The sequence below is a fragment of the Scardinius erythrophthalmus genome (assembly GCF_964197995.2).
Source record: "Scardinius erythrophthalmus genome assembly, chromosome: 12".
Classification (NCBI taxonomy): Eukaryota; Metazoa; Chordata; class Actinopteri; order Cypriniformes; family Leuciscidae; genus Scardinius; species Scardinius erythrophthalmus.
In genome coordinates this window covers 24,039,554-24,054,907 of record NC_138232.1, presented here as the reverse complement: position 1 = coordinate 24,054,907, position 15,354 = coordinate 24,039,554, and the positions used below count along the sequence as shown (strand labels likewise).

Here is a 15,354-nt window from a genome sequence, read left to right as displayed (position 1 = left end):
AAACTTCTGGAACTTATTAGGTGCCGAGTAGTAACTCATCTTCCAAAAAAGAAAGTCATATAAACCGCTGTCAGAAATCATGACACATTAAATATGATTAAACAGTCATCTGAAAATAGTCTCCCTGGCAAGAGCATCTTTTTTGCTGGCTGTTTATTTTTAAGTGTTATTTTTAAAAATCTATTTGTGACCATCAAAATGTCCATCAAAAGGAGGGGGCAAGACTTTGTTCAAATGTGGTGCATGAAAACAAGCTAAGGTTACGGATCTCATTGCTAAGTTGGCTGAGTATCGTTGGGGTGTGACTTCAGATCACACCCACTCGTCTTCCAATTCAGTCATCTGAGCTATGAGACAACAGCCTCTTAATATAGTCTAGAGCAGGGTATATATAGGGTACACAGAGCCCTGACTTCAGACCAACTTCTGAATGACTGTCTAGGAAGGATCACTACATTAAGTGACGAACCGAGAGACTGACCAGCTGCTATCATCTAGACCAGCACCTTGGAAAAAAAACTTCTAAAGAAGAAACTTCTTAAGACCCTATTCTGCTGAACCTTTTAGCCACATTGAGAATTGGTACAGAATTTCTTATCCTATCTTGGAAACAAGAACATTAAAGAATGAAGTTCTACCAGTGTCCAGTCACCCACACCATGCGCTTTGAGGGCTGCAATCCAAATGCCACTGGTCCAGTGTCATGCTCTCATTCTCAGACTTCCATCAAACCTGTTCGCAATGTTCACTTTCCCAATGACATAGTGTTTCAGGATTATGTCCGTCAAGGAGAGCTGGAGAGAATCGGACGCTTCATCAGAACCAGAAGAGTACGCCTGGACACCATTTACCATTCAGGTAGGAAAACCAACTACTTGTATACTGAGTTAAGTCTGCAAGGGAAAGTAAATCTTTGTTCAGAATCAACTACAGGGTGGGCCATTTATATGGATACACCGTAATAACATGGGAATGGTTGGTGATATTAAAGTCCTGTTTGTGGCACATTAGTATATGTCATGGTCACCACCCATCTTGAGGAGTTTGCCCCCTCACATATACTAATGTGCCACAAACAGGACTTTAATATCCCTGTAGATATATTCTGCATGAAAGTAATTAAAATGCAATACTGATCACAAAAGCATTCCCTGATCTCCAATAAAGGCTTATCCAATTGCATTAGCAATGCCATTTTTGTCTAGGCAGCTCATATATGCTTGATAACATAATCGTCAGTGTCTCAAGCTTTAATCCACTGATAATTGTGCTGTCTGAGCCTGTCCTTTAAAATTAACTTATTGCTGATTGTCCAGGCATGGCAGCCATTCATGAGGCAGTCCTATCTGGAAACCTGGATTGTGTGAAGCTTCTGGTCAAATTTGGGGCTGACATCACCCAGAGAGACGAGGACGGATGGACTCCCCTCCACATGGCCTGCAGTGATGGCTTTCCAGAGATAGCTAAGTAAGTGAACTGCTCAATTTATGTATTTATTTTTGGACTTCTGTAAACATATTAGACCTGGACATTTCATAGATAATTACTTTTTATAGTGTATAGAAAATAAAGACCATTTTGTTAAAGTTAAGAACTTGAAAGCCTGCAAAAAATCCAGACAGAACATTTTACCTGCTATATTCTTTGACCTCTAAAATGTGTGAGATTAGTAAAAACCAGATCAGTCAAGAAAGTGAAACTGGCGGAAGATTTAAAGAAATTGTTTTTTTTTTGTTTTTGTTTTCAGGTTCTTGCTTTCCTTGGGTGCAGACACTGAGGCTGAAAATGACATTGGGGAGAAGCCTGCTGATCTTATTGACCCAGACTGCAAAGAGCTGCTTGAACTCTTTGGTGTCGGTGGTGACTGAACTTGCATCGCCTACCTGAAACTGAAGTTCTTCTGATTGCTCTCCTCTTTTGTGGCAGTTGCCACATTAAGAGTATGAAGCCAGCAAGGGAGTGGAACAGCCACTGTGTATACAGTGGTGCTGTAGTTGAGACACCCTGACAGTGTGTCTCGTTATAATTGTCTGGTCCTGTACATTTGGACTAATGACAGAGATTAGGATGTGAGTTGCACTTGCCTCCGCAGGAAGGAACTCTTCCAGTGAGACGATGCAGTGTGTTCTTGCTCTAAACTAAGTTTGTTATAGTTAATGCCTTCCATTGTGAAACATGATTTTTAAGTAGCAGATCAATGCACTGTTGTGAGAGTTTGATAAATCACCTTGTTATTGTTTTTTTTAACCATTACATGTAATACCTGCCACTGTACAGAAAGTCTTAATTTTATACATACCTGGATTAAAAGTTTTATACATATATATATAAATACATGCGTCTGTTATTTAGTCACCATGAAATCAAATGTGACAATTCATACTTTTTTTATAGAACATTGCAGTATTAGCCTATCAGAGGTTTAAAGTCCAGGTTCAGAAAGACCTCGCAGTCACAGACCGTATCAACGTCAGTGAGCTATACTTATTGTATTTCGCCACAGGGTGTCACTGTGGCCTCAACCCTTCGCCTTCACTTACTCTGAGCTCGATTGCTATGTCTGAGGTAAACCACGCCCTCCTCATTACCCTACGTAGGAAGAAATAAATGAATAAATAAATAAATGTATAAATACATAAATGTATAAATAAATAAATGTATAAATAAATAAATGAATAAATGTATAAATAAATAAATAAATATGGAAAAAAATAAATATATACATAAATAAGGAAATAAATGTATAAATAATTATTTATTTTCGTTTTTTTGCTTTTCTATGTATATTTATTTATTTATTTATTTTTTATTTTTTACATTTATTTGTATATTTATTTATGTATTTATTTATTTTTAATATTGGCAGCTTTGGAATTTCATAGGACTTTACACCTCTGTAGCCTATTATAAATGATTTAGGCTATATGTGCACATCATTATTATTATTCCAATTCATGTGCCCTCGTAATATTTAATCAAAAGATCTTCTCTTCTCTGATGGCAAGTTTAATGGCGCGAGGGCGGGACAACCTGTCACTTACTAAATTCTTGATGGACAAAATCAAGTCCCGCGCTACTTTTTTTTCTCTAGAAGAAACCGTTTCACTAAGATAAACATCACAACAGGGACAGTTCAGCTCCTCACACAAAACAAAATAATAATTCATGGGCTTTTGACTGGGAAATGTAAGCAATCTCCCCCCGCCCCCAAAAAAGCTGTTTTTACCATCTTTTCAATGTGATATCAGACACTTGTATTTATGCCACTGTTCTTGAATGACATTTTCTATACCTATATAACGTCTAATGTTTCTAAACTCCATCTCCCCTTCTCTAGATGTAATTTGGGCGTAAGGGGTGGAGCTAGAAGGTCCGACCACACCCTAACCCTGCCACTCTATCCCTCAACCGATTAGATCTACAGAGGTGGAGCTGGACTACGTCAGGCTCAACCAATGACGTCCAGAGCATAAAGGGGAAGCTGGCTGAACGCGGATATGCTCTGCTGAACGAATCGCGAATGTGCTGCTGTACTGATGGCAAGTAATTTCCGCGAACTGATTATTTGAAACACTTGAGAATCGGACCATTAAATTTAGTGATTCTTTTACGGGTTCATGAGGCGACTTAATTTATTATTATAACGTTTACAGGTCTGTGTCCAATTTGAATTAGCAGAATTCAGCTTAGAAAAAGAAAGTAAACAATTGAAGTAAGTTACTAAATTTACTTTTTGACACATCGGTAAAATTTCGATTCTTTTCAGTTCAATATTGGTTCTCGGCTAATTACACATGTCAGACATGGCTGAAAGAGACGGTTCCTGGTTAAATGTGACTGAATTCAAATAAGTGCTACCGTAGTACGCTAATCTCAGACAGATTTCTTTGATTCATTGAAAGGTCCGATTCCACAGATTTGTTCTCCAATCTAACGTGACATCACTGATTGTTGTGCTGGACGCCCCTCAACGCAGCCGTATACACGTTAAGGATCGTTTTGGCTGGAACAAAGGATTTAAACGCCACTTTGTAAGTTCCAAATGCTCGTAAGTTTTAATCGCATTAATTGTAACATTTTAGTTACGTCGAATCGATCTCTTGTTTAAACGTTTTTTTTTATTTTTATTTTTTATGGGAGGTGGGGGGGGGGGGGGGGGTTCTGTTATTGATGTTAGCTGCTAAGCTAGTAAGATTAGATATTTAAGAAAATATTACGTCCCTTTATCGGACAAGAAACATATTTGCTCTTTCAATTGTATGCGGCGGCAAACTAGTGTTTGTGAGACTGACCTCAAAATGACAGCACGTTAAAATAAAAAAAATAAGAACAGACCACGGCTCTAAAAGCTATTGCTACATTTCCAGGTTTAAACTGCCTGCTTTTGTGCTTTTACACTTCCTGGAGAGCAGTTCCCTAAAAAACACAAATAATCAGGTAATTAACTCTGTGTGGTCCATTTAACAATGACGCCTTTCACAATGGGTCTGTAACTTTAGTGTCATAGGTTTGATTTAATAAGTGTTAAACTGATTCATGAGGATTTTGACAGTGTTGTGGGCAGCTCTCCATCCTCAAGCATGGTTCAAAATTACAAGCAGATGTCCGGAGACTGTTCCCCAACCAACACAGAGGAACTACTCACACCAGCACACGAGGAAAATGTGCGATTCATTCATTACAGTAAGTTGCTTTAGAAGTCTTTTCAAAAGGCATAAAAAAATAAAAAGTCAGTGGCCCATCAAAAATATTCTGTTTATATGTTGTTTGGGAATTAGAGTTTTATATAACATCAACACTTCTTCCAACAGCTTGGCAGCGTGTAATGAGAGAAATGCAGACTTGCCAGGGAAGTGAAAACAATAACCAGGGACCTCAGAAGTATGTGGAGAGGATGCCAAACCCTGCACTGAGCTGTATGTTCAACTGGGTGATTTTTGTCCTGGGAATTGTATTTTATTGATAAAGGAACATTTTAGAGAATAATTAATAATGGTTGAAATATTAGCAGAGCTATCAGCTGTTACCTGGTTTTCCTTGCTAGGGGGAATGTGTCTCTTAACAAATGTGTGCATTTTCTTAAAGACTCAACTGAAATATTATGCATGCATGGTCTCTAACTGTTTGTTTCTACTCTTCAGCTTTTACACCAGTCGACTTGAATGATGTGAAAAGGAGAAACACACAAGACTCCAAGAAGTCTTTATGAATTTTTAAATCTATCCAGCGTACAGACTGATACAGCATAAACTTCTTGCCTGATGCACTGATTTTATTCAGACCATTTATCTGCTGATCCCTGATCCATTCAAGTGATAAGCCTTGTTCATTGATGCCTACTTCGTCCAATGTAAAAGAACAAATGATTCTCCCTGAAATGTTTCTATAATCCTAATTGCTTTTTATAGTGCTGCAGATATTATTTTCATGTAGCACTTTTTTCTTCCAAGAATCTATATTTTTGTAGGCCAAACCAGAAGTTAGCATCACCCTAGTTCCCTAGACAAAAACCCATTAGGATTTTTTCCATTAGCTTTTGGATTGTTGCAGAAAATAAGCTGTGACCAACAAAAAGTTATGATTCTTACATTGTTTTGTTCAACGTGATGATCTTCACAAATTAACCCAACCTTTATGAATTTTGAAGCCTTAATAGTACCATTGGCAGAAGTAAAAAGCTAGATGTTGGCTATAAACGCACTACACTACAATCTCATGACTTGTCACCACCATTAAGTTTACGACAATTTTTATATATATATTTTTTTTTCCTTGAAAGCTTGAGTTATAATAGTTTTCAAGAGTGAGATTATAAACCCATTTAGGATGTAGTAGATTACCTTACCTGTGTGATGACGTTTAATGGCCCCAGCAAACTCTGTAATCCCATTTAACCACAAGTTAGCAACTGCCTTTTTCAAGACAAGTATTCGATTTTTAAAAACACAAAGGAGTATAACTGATGTATTTTATGTTGTGAAATAAAACATGGAAATATCTTGACCTTGTCAAATAACATGTATTTCTGATCTATAATTATCACCCATACAAACCAACAAAACTTATATAAAAAAAAAAGCTATTGCTATTTTTCATTACAATTCTTCTTCTTCAGATGTTGCAAAGAAACAGAAAAGATTGGATAATGCTCATAGGAAAACTGAATCCGTTATCTAAAGAACTGCAATTTTTTGTTTTATTTTTTTACTAAATTCAGGAAGTGCCCAGTGTGCTTTATATTTGAATGAATTTGTTTTAAAACACAATTGAAATGTTTTCATTTATCCAAGCTTACAATTTGCATTAGCCATGTTTGTGAAATGAAAACATAGACCCCTGGTTTCACAGACAACTAAGCCTAGTCCCAGACTAAAATGCATGTTTGAGCTGTTTTAACCGAAAGCAACTTGCACTGGCATCCCTTAAAATCTGTCAGTGCCACTGCTTTGTCAAGATGCACACCAGTAATGTTTTTTTATTTTTTAAAGGCATGTTTATAAAAGCTAATTTATAGTCCTAATTGAACTAAGGCCTAATCCTGGCTTAATCTAAGCCCCTGTCTGTGAATCCAGGCCAGAAAAGACCTAAATTACTAATTACTAAATTAATAGTTTTTATAAGAAATGGTGGTTGTAGGGCAATTTGAGTCAGTGGTTCAAATTACTTCCAACCTTATTTTTTCTCCTCTGGCATAAATATTATTTTCATGTAGCACTTTTTCTCCCAAGAATGTACATATTGTTTCTGAAAACGCACAGTAATTTTTCTCTATTTGAATTCCATTTTTTAAATCCTTTTTGTTTGGTTCCTCCTATTCATATTTACTCTCATTTTCACTTTCCACAAATTTGCATGATTACTTTCAGTTTTACTAATGTAAACAAAGTTTCACAAATATTAAAACACTCTGAATACCTTCTTGGTTTACAGATGTCTGCAAGAAGAATACAGCACAAAGATTTGGACTAGACGAATGCATGTTTACTCTGAATAATTACATTGTTTTCACTTGGAAGTTGTAATTTGTTCAAATTAGCCAGGATGGCTCAACAACAGAGATGTGCCAGTGCCACTCTTTTGAAAATCATATTTCTATGGCTTAATGTTATATGCTTTTTTATTACATTTCCTCACATCCTTCAATATTTCTGCATTAGTTTATTTCAATACCTTTGTCTCAGCTGTATACGTTGTATGTTGGCAGCTTGCATATTATTTGTTATTAGTCAATTATTTGGTCAGCCTACGAATATGCCTGTGATATGTAAAAATACACTTTTTTTTTAAATAATTTAGTATACATTCAGTAATGAGGTTCAGAGTGGTGCCTGTTAAGAATTATTTTATAAGAATGATTACTGTAGAAGAGACTGTAGATGGTTCGCACTCTGAAAAACTAGACAAAGTCTTTAACAAAAAGAATAAATTATTTTAATATTAAAATAATTGATTCTTTTTGTTAAAGACTTTGTCTAGTTTTTCAGAGTGCGAACCATCTACAGTCTCTTCTACATTTTATTGGTTTTCACGCACCTGGACTTACAACTAGCCTTCATCTGAGCGCAACAATATTTCCTTGTCTTATAAGAATGATTACTTACAGACAATCAAGGCAGATAAAATCTCAATACGTCTGGACATATATGCAAGCTACATTTTACAAATTACAAAAATGTTAGATAAGAATGAGTGACAACTTACTTTCTCAAAATAACTAATGAAGGTAAGAGAATGGTATACATTTTAAATGGTGGGAGTTTCAAGTCAGTTATTTAAGATATGCGCAAATACATAACATTGTCAGTGTCCTGTGACATTCTGTACTGTTCATAATTTAAAATGACTGTCTCTTTGACAGCCAATTGCAGTCAGCTGTTTTGTACAAAACCATACCAACCATTTTTAAATATGAAAGTAATTTTGAGGGATATTTAATCACAAAAAAACATAATAAATAAACAAAAGAAACAATCTGTGTTGCATTTATTTGATCTCCTCAGGAAGTGTCTCCCCTGAATAAAAAAAAGAACATGTATTACTGTGATAGAAGTCATCCAAAGATCACTTTTAAGAATGTATACAGAATTCACACTGAAAATCCAAGTGTTGTGCTGTTGCCTGACAGGCGAGCTCACTCTTTAAACTTCCATTCCTGACGGCACATTGGGCACTGCTGCTGTACTTGTTGTGAATTTAGCCACTTCAGGATGCAATGCATGTGGAAACAGTGAGAGCACTGACCCCAAACCAACGGGCAGTCATCTCCTGGGACCTTACCTGATTAAAAAATAATAATTTTCTTACACTGAATATTTATGGTTCAATTACACAAAACAAGTTGCACAAATAAGTATGTATTGGACCTAAAACAGTAGGATTTCATTATGATTAAAACCAAACATTTCATGAGAAAACTGTCAAAGGCACAGGTGGTAGTGTAGTCTTTGTCCATGATACAGTGAAATCAGGTTACCCACAGTCTGGGCAGCATCCATTGAAAGGCGCTCGACAGATGCCACAGTTCTCATCATTGGCCACCCACAACCAGGACGCCACACCATTCCACTGCTTTATTTTAACCTTCATCACTTCTGGAATTCACAAAAACACAGAACAGAGTTGTTGTTTTTTTTTCAATTATTTCAAAAACAAGAATCACTCCCATGCAAAAGGCACTGTGGCAGTATTATGGTACAATGATGGAATAAGATGGTGATACCATGACACTGATTTAAGCCTGCAGGATTCCCACACCTTTTTACCAATGACTTTCCTGGGGAGCGGTTGCCTAAATATAGCCATTGTGTTACGAAAGTGTCTTAAGTTCTAGTATGATGACCCACTAGCAGTTAGTCAGGGGCAGTCAGTCTTTCTTTTCGGTACCAAATTAGGCTAATCTACGTTTTTATGTAACTGATTTTAAAAAAGCCTTAAAGAAAAAATACTGATGTCTTTCAACTTGTAAGACTAGTCTTAGTGGTTTAGCTGCTATGCAACTGGCCCCTAGACTTTTCCAGTCCTTTGTGAGTACTGGAAAATGATTTGTAAAAACATATAGTGGAGACTGCACTCGAGAATAATAATTTCACGTCCTTGATATACACCATGGTACTGGATGAATAACATGTTTATGTAACTGTTACCCAGATATTTACATGGTAAATAATTCAAAAATACCATGGAATATGTCATGAAAATGCTTCTCATCACAATACTATGTCAAAACATTGTGCTGTATGATATTATTCTTTTTAGTAGTTTTTCTTTTTGCTGACATATCCACCCATGTCAGCTCAGCTATGAGTGAAAACACTAGCCTAATAACACGAACGTAATACGAATCTAAACATGTGGCGTTTCCGTGCAAGAAACGGAGAAAAAATGATTACATGTTTTAATAATACTGACCCAAAAATGTATAAACACTGATCAATCTTTCTACGTCGATTTGTTCACATCAACATCATCTCATCTCCTTCTATGATGCGCGGCGCGCAATGCAGCTTGAGCTCAGCTTTCTTCGCGCTCTCTCAAGCCAGCTGAAAGCAAGACACCGCCACCTACTGTGTGGGAGATTTATAGTCTTAAAGCTTTTTTTATCTTTAAAGTAAAAGAACCAAATAATAATGAAGATAAACAAATCCTTTTAAGAACTCTACTAATTTTTATATCTTGTTGTTTGAGTATTTTTTTTTATTTTATTTTTTTTACACAGATATATATGTTTTTACCATTTTTTACAGTCTAGTTTTTACAGCTCGATTTGTCTTTTTTTTTTTTTTTTAGCTCGATTTGTCTTAGGAGGAGGAGCGAATCCGGAAGTGTGGAGTCTCCTAGCAACGGAGATGCAAAGTAAACACTGCAGGTCTCGCGCTGTTAAATTGTCACAACACAAAAATAACATAAAACAAATATTTAACCAGAATAAAATGAATCATTACTTCAGCTGAAGAATTTTGGATGTAGTATTGCTAATTGAACGATTACTATTAATACATTTGGGGAAATACTGCTTCATTCCAGCTCTCTGCCACTCAGGAACAAGATACAACGGAAACAGGTGACAAATTAAAATAAAATTACTCGGTCATATCCTGCTCATTTATATATACTTGTATATGTGTATGTCTATGTTGTATTACTTTATTTATGTCTATGAAGCGATGGAAAGCGGTGGGTGTGATGGAGGTCTGCCAGATGATCAGACGAACAGGCAGGACGAGGCTCCGGGTGAATTCACTGAGCCTAAAGAGGTATATAAGTCTTACACGAACCTTTCATTTTTATTAGTTTAACAATTCATACCAAAGATATTCATCATACAGATGGTATCAGAGTTGATAACTGCGTTTTTTACTTTAGTTCTTCAATTTTCCCAAAAATCAGGGCAAATAATGTGAACTCAATTTTTATTTTATTTTTAATATGCATATTTTAATGTAGAGTGGTGTTTGTTAATGATTTTATTTATAGGGGGAATCGATGCAGCTTTCAGACAATTATGACCGAGACATTGATCATGTTGGAACCAGTGGATACTTTCAATTGGACAATTCTGGTAACTTATTTCATGTAACAACCTTAACATTATTTAGCCTATATTTCTCATTCTATCTTATTCTACAAGTGATACTCCTATTACACTTTTTGTTTTGTTTATGTGCAGATATAAACCACAGCATACCACAGCACACTCTCCAGCTGGAGATCAGTGGCATTGATGCAGAAAGTAGAGTCGGAGAGGAAGATGAGGATGAGGAAGAAATTGTGGTGCTGGATCCTGAGCATGTGTGTAAACCTAACATGTTTTTTTCTTCCAAAGCAGTACATTTTCATATTTGTAATACATTTGCTGATGCCCCGTGTTCTTTTTTGTACTCTTTAGCCTTTAATGAAAAGATTCCAGTCTGCATTGAAAAAAACCCTCAGTAATCAGGTGGAGAGGTTGCACCTTGAGCTCCGCGAGAAGGTAAGAAATCTGTCAAAAAAAATATTTGTAGTTATTTCAATTTGTAGGGTATTTCTTGATATAACTACACATGCATACTGGCCAGAAATGACTGATTTTGTTCTTCGGAAAATATATGCACACACTTGCATACAAACAGAGGCCAAGGAAACTGATCATTATTGCTCTGCTACAGATAGTAGTGGAGAAGGCAGAGACCCAGAGGCGCCATGAACTTGCTGAAGAGGTATACATGGTCCACAAGATGTTGGCCAGACTCCAGGCCTCTCTGGAGGCAAGTCATGAGGCCAATGCCCAGACTGTTGCTCATCGTAGACAGGCCCAAGACCAGCTGGATGGGGTAAAAAATCAGTACCAAGATATTGCCAGTCAGGCCAAAAAACAACAAATGCAAGGTGAGAAGATCTATCAGTCTGTGTTATTTTTTAGTTAAGTTATTTAAGTTTTTATCAATTTATTTTTATTTCAATTTTATTTTTAAATCAGTTTTATTTTTATTTTCATTTTGTAATTTAAGTGCTTAAACTTGCGCTTATTTCAGTTAGTTGCCAAGGCAACATTTCTAATTTTACTTTAGTCAATGCTTTTTAATCTAATGTTTATATTTTATTTCAGCTTAATTTCAATTGACAGAAATGTTTAGTTTTAGTTAATGATAAAACCCTGCTATTAACAAAAATAGTGAACATTTTTACAGTAGAGAACATTTTCCGCTAAAAGAACATCACATTTCAAGATAATTATTTAAATAATTGCGATAATTGAATCTCCTGTTGTTCATTAGTTCTGATCTCTCAAATAAATGCATCTGTGATTGGCAGATTGAAAATGATTTGAAAATAATTTTACAATTCTGTTTGGTGACGCCAGTGGTGCAGACAGAAAATCTCTGTAAGTCTTGCCTTGATAATATGCTCTCTTCTTAGTCTCGGAATTACAATCTAAAGTGGACAACCTGGCCCTAAAGTTGCTCTACATGCAGGGGGCCAATAGTGACCTGCGTTCGGACATCAAAGCAATAATGAATGCTTCACACAAAGTCCAGAAAGAGAGAACTCAGGCAGAGGAGCAAAAATATCAGCAGGTGGAGTTCTAGAGCACATGATTTTGGTCAAATATGACCATTTCATGTGTTTTAGCACATATGTATCTCTTGTATAACTAATGTAACCAGAAAAGTATAGTTCTTCTGCGTTAATTTTATAAAAGTAAAAACAAATAATAAAATACATTCTCCCCATTTCATTCAAGCTCTAGTAGATATTTGCTTATACACCTCTCTCTCTTTCTGTCTGTCAGGATCTTTATGTTGAGCGTTTGACCAAGCATGTGGAAAAGCTCTCAGAGCAGATCTCTCTGTATGAGGTTCAGATCATCGCTCAGACTGATCAGACAAAGGCTGCAAAGGAAGCTCTTTCTGAGGTTAGAAACCTCTGCAACAGAACATGTGAAGCATACACACTCAAATTTGATGAATTTGGTTATGAATTTTAAGCGCTATGAATGCATTTCACTGGATTCACGTAACGTTTTTGGTTACGTAAATTTTTTAAATATTATTGGGATTAACAACACCGACTTTTAAAGTAAATTTCCATACTGTTCCATTAGTACATTTAGTTCCATTAGTTCCATTAATTCTGCCTTTAAAAGGAGTCAGATAAGAGTTCATCATTAATACAATAACATTCATCAATAATGACATTCAGTGTTCCTCCACCCTAGTCCATAACTTCTTTTAAATAGATAAAGTATAATTCAATAAAGAAGTGTACACTACCATTCAGAAAGTCTCTTATTCCTCTTACGTGTTTATTTGATACAGTAAAAACAGCAATATTGTGAAATATTAAAATAACTGTTTTTCATTTGAACATTTTAAAATGCAATTTATTCCTGTGATGGCTGAATTTTCAGCATCCTTCTGTCTCATATTCTAATATGCTGATTCGGTGCTCAAGAAACATTTCTTATTATTGTCAATGTTGAAAAAAGTTGTGCTGCTTAATATTTTAGCGGAAACCTTTCTATAATTATTTTTGGATTCTTTGAATAGAAATTAATAAAAAGCTCAAAAGAACAGCATTTATCCGAAATAGAAATCTATTGTATCTCTTTACATTTCTTTACTGTCAATTTGAATCAATTAAATAAATACTTGCTTAATAAAAGTATAAATTTCTTTCAAAAAAAATAAAAATCTTACTGATCCAAACTTTGGAATGGTAGTGTACAATTTTTTATAGGTACCATTTCAATTAAATATATCTGTTTGTTTTTCTATAAGGCCTATTGTCACACTGTCACTTAGTTTGGTGTTTCTCAAATGGAAGGCTGCATCCGACTTTGTCGCTGCATGTCACTAGTCTCTGTACTGTGAGTCGCTTGTGGGCGTACCCAGTTTTGTCGCTCCAATGCTACTGGTAGACTGCACGTTTGGCCATATCTTTAGAAAATGCAATCTCAAGTGATATGTAAAACTAAGATATCATTCTAATTTCACTAGGAATTAGACTTAAAATAATTAAAAGTAACATCTGCAGTTGGAGAGTGTTTTGTGATATAAACTACAGCAGTGCTCACTGCATTACCCTTACGAATAAGAAGTATACTTAAGTAATGTTCAAGTATATTTTTTAAGTATACTTTATATAGTAAGTATACTAATATCATTGTGTACTTGTAGTAAACTTGTAAGTGTACTATTACTATTGTACTAAATTGGCCCACTTTTTGTATATAAACGTATACGTTTAAGGGTACTATAAGTGTTACAGTAGTAAACTTTAAGTACACAACTAGGTTTCTCAATTGTAATGCATCTGTACTACAAGTAAACTTATAAGTATACTAGTAGCCCAGATAGCTTGTAACCATTGAAACAATGTTGAGTCAGTGTTGATGTGTCAACACTGATTACATTGAAATGACGTTAGAAAGTGATGTTGCTTTAGCATCACTCTTGCACCCTCGGTTAATATTGAAATAATGTTCAGATTTCAATCACAAATCAATGGTGTTAATATTGCTTCAACATTTCAAAAGTGATGTTGTTTTAATGTCACTTTTGCACCCTCGGTTAATATTGAAATAATGTTCAGATTTCAATCACAAATCAATGGTGTTAATATTGCTTCAACATTACAAAGTGATGTTGTTTTTGCATCACTCTTGCACCCTCAGTTAATGGTGAAGCAATGTTGAGATTTCAACCAAAAATCAACGGTAATAGTATTGATTCAACATTACAAAGTGATATTTTATCAACATCACTTTTGCACCCTCAGTTAATGTTGAAACTGTTGAACATTATTACACATGTTACATAACATTGTTGAATCAACGTTACACTATGATGTTGAATTAACACTGAAATTAACTAAAATAATCTTTGGTAATATGGTTTGATCAATGTTACAATGTGATGTTGATTCTAAATACATTTGGTTGAAACACTGAAAATACAAATGAAAAGGAATGTCAAACAATGTTGCCATCTGATGTACCACGTTAATGTTGAAACAACATTAATATTTAAAATACACTTCAATGATGCGTCAACAAATTCCTGACCATTTAAAAATTTGGCAAAAAACTTTTCAAATATAAATGACACTTTTCCAGCAGTTGTGTCAATTTATTTTATTCAATCAATCAATGACAAAAATATATTAAAAGATCATTCTTTAAAAAAGAAAGGGGGAGAAATAGGACAAAAGCATTTCAACCTTTAAAAATAAAATTGGCTTCAGAAGTCTGATGTCATAACTACAGGTGGTCCAACAGTTCAGGGGCCTCATTTATAAAACCTTACTAAAAGTGTACGTGCGCCTGTAAGCCAAAAATGACGTACGCAAAAAAATATTCAGACTTATAAAACCGGTCGTACGCCAGAACCTGCGCAGAATTCACTTTATAAATCCCAGTCAGCGGAATATTGTGCGCACATGCTCTCCACCCTGAAATAACCATATATGGAGCTTACAACGCCTAGTTTTACTATGCATATCCTCATCTGCATATCATTTGCATATGATTATTCATCCACGTGATAACGTTTAACGGTACAAGACACATTACATTAATAAAAATCATGTACTTGCCTCTCCTTGTCTTGTTTTTGAAAACATAAATCAAATAGTGTAAAATACATTTCATCTTTTCCTCTGGCCGAATAGTATTTTTAATTGATTTATATTTTTAATGGAAACAGATAGGCCTTCTTGGGCATTATTTGCACAAAACTATTTTCTCAGACAATCTTGTATTATCATGATAAGCAATTATCTCTGTGGTTAAAACATTAAAACACAGCATGCTAGTCAAGTCAAGTCAGTCAAGTCATCTTCATTTATATAGCGCTTTTAACAATGTAGATTGTTTCA

General features: G+C 35.2%; 4 protein-coding genes across 4 annotated transcripts in view; 3 read left to right on the top strand and 1 right to left on the bottom strand.

Moving 5' to 3' along the window:
• The first annotated feature begins 398 nt into the window (after positions 1–398).
• ppp1r27b (protein phosphatase 1, regulatory subunit 27b) lies at positions 399–2,322 on the top strand. The gene is made up of 3 exons (XM_081380431.1): positions 399–858; positions 1,317–1,467; positions 1,748–2,322. Exons 1-3 carry the CDS (start codon positions 627–629, stop codon positions 1,866–1,868), a joined length of 504 nt encoding a protein of 167 aa, XP_081236557.1. The 5' UTR covers positions 399–626; the 3' UTR covers positions 1,869–2,322.
• A 1,157-nt stretch (positions 2,323–3,479) lies between these two features.
• Positions 3,480–6,041, top strand: LOC308699986 (mapk-regulated corepressor-interacting protein 1-like). The gene is made up of 5 exons (XM_081381215.1): positions 3,480–3,539; positions 3,977–4,031; positions 4,553–4,683; positions 4,812–4,916; positions 5,142–6,041. Exons 1-5 carry the CDS (start codon positions 3,521–3,523, stop codon positions 5,207–5,209), a joined length of 378 nt encoding a protein of 125 aa, XP_081237341.1. The 5' UTR covers positions 3,480–3,520; the 3' UTR covers positions 5,210–6,041.
• Positions 6,042–8,131: 2,090 nt separating this feature from the next.
• On the bottom strand, positions 8,132–9,544 carry anapc11 (APC11 anaphase promoting complex subunit 11 homolog (yeast); the record flags this gene model as incomplete). The annotated part of the gene is made up of 3 exons (XM_081381218.1): positions 9,409–9,544; positions 8,478–8,591; positions 8,132–8,277 (listed from the first exon to the last, which is right to left on the bottom strand). Exons 2-3 carry the CDS (start codon positions 8,584–8,586, stop codon positions 8,132–8,134), a joined length of 255 nt encoding a protein of 84 aa, XP_081237344.1. The 5' UTR covers positions 8,587–8,591; positions 9,409–9,544.
• Positions 9,545–10,163: 619 nt separating this feature from the next.
• ccdc40 (coiled-coil domain 40 molecular ruler complex subunit) overlaps positions 10,164–15,354 on the top strand; it is a gene marked incomplete at its 5' end in the record, with an annotated part of 43,612 nt that continues 38,421 nt past the window's right edge. Inside the window, 7 exons of the mRNA XM_081380510.1 lie at positions 10,164–10,253; positions 10,474–10,558; positions 10,667–10,788; positions 10,886–10,969; positions 11,145–11,364; positions 11,896–12,053; positions 12,269–12,391. Coding sequence (XP_081236636.1) covers positions 10,164–10,253; positions 10,474–10,558; positions 10,667–10,788; positions 10,886–10,969; positions 11,145–11,364; positions 11,896–12,053; positions 12,269–12,391 — 882 coding nt within the window. The remainder of the gene's footprint in view (positions 10,254–10,473; positions 10,559–10,666; positions 10,789–10,885; positions 10,970–11,144; positions 11,365–11,895; positions 12,054–12,268; positions 12,392–15,354) is intronic.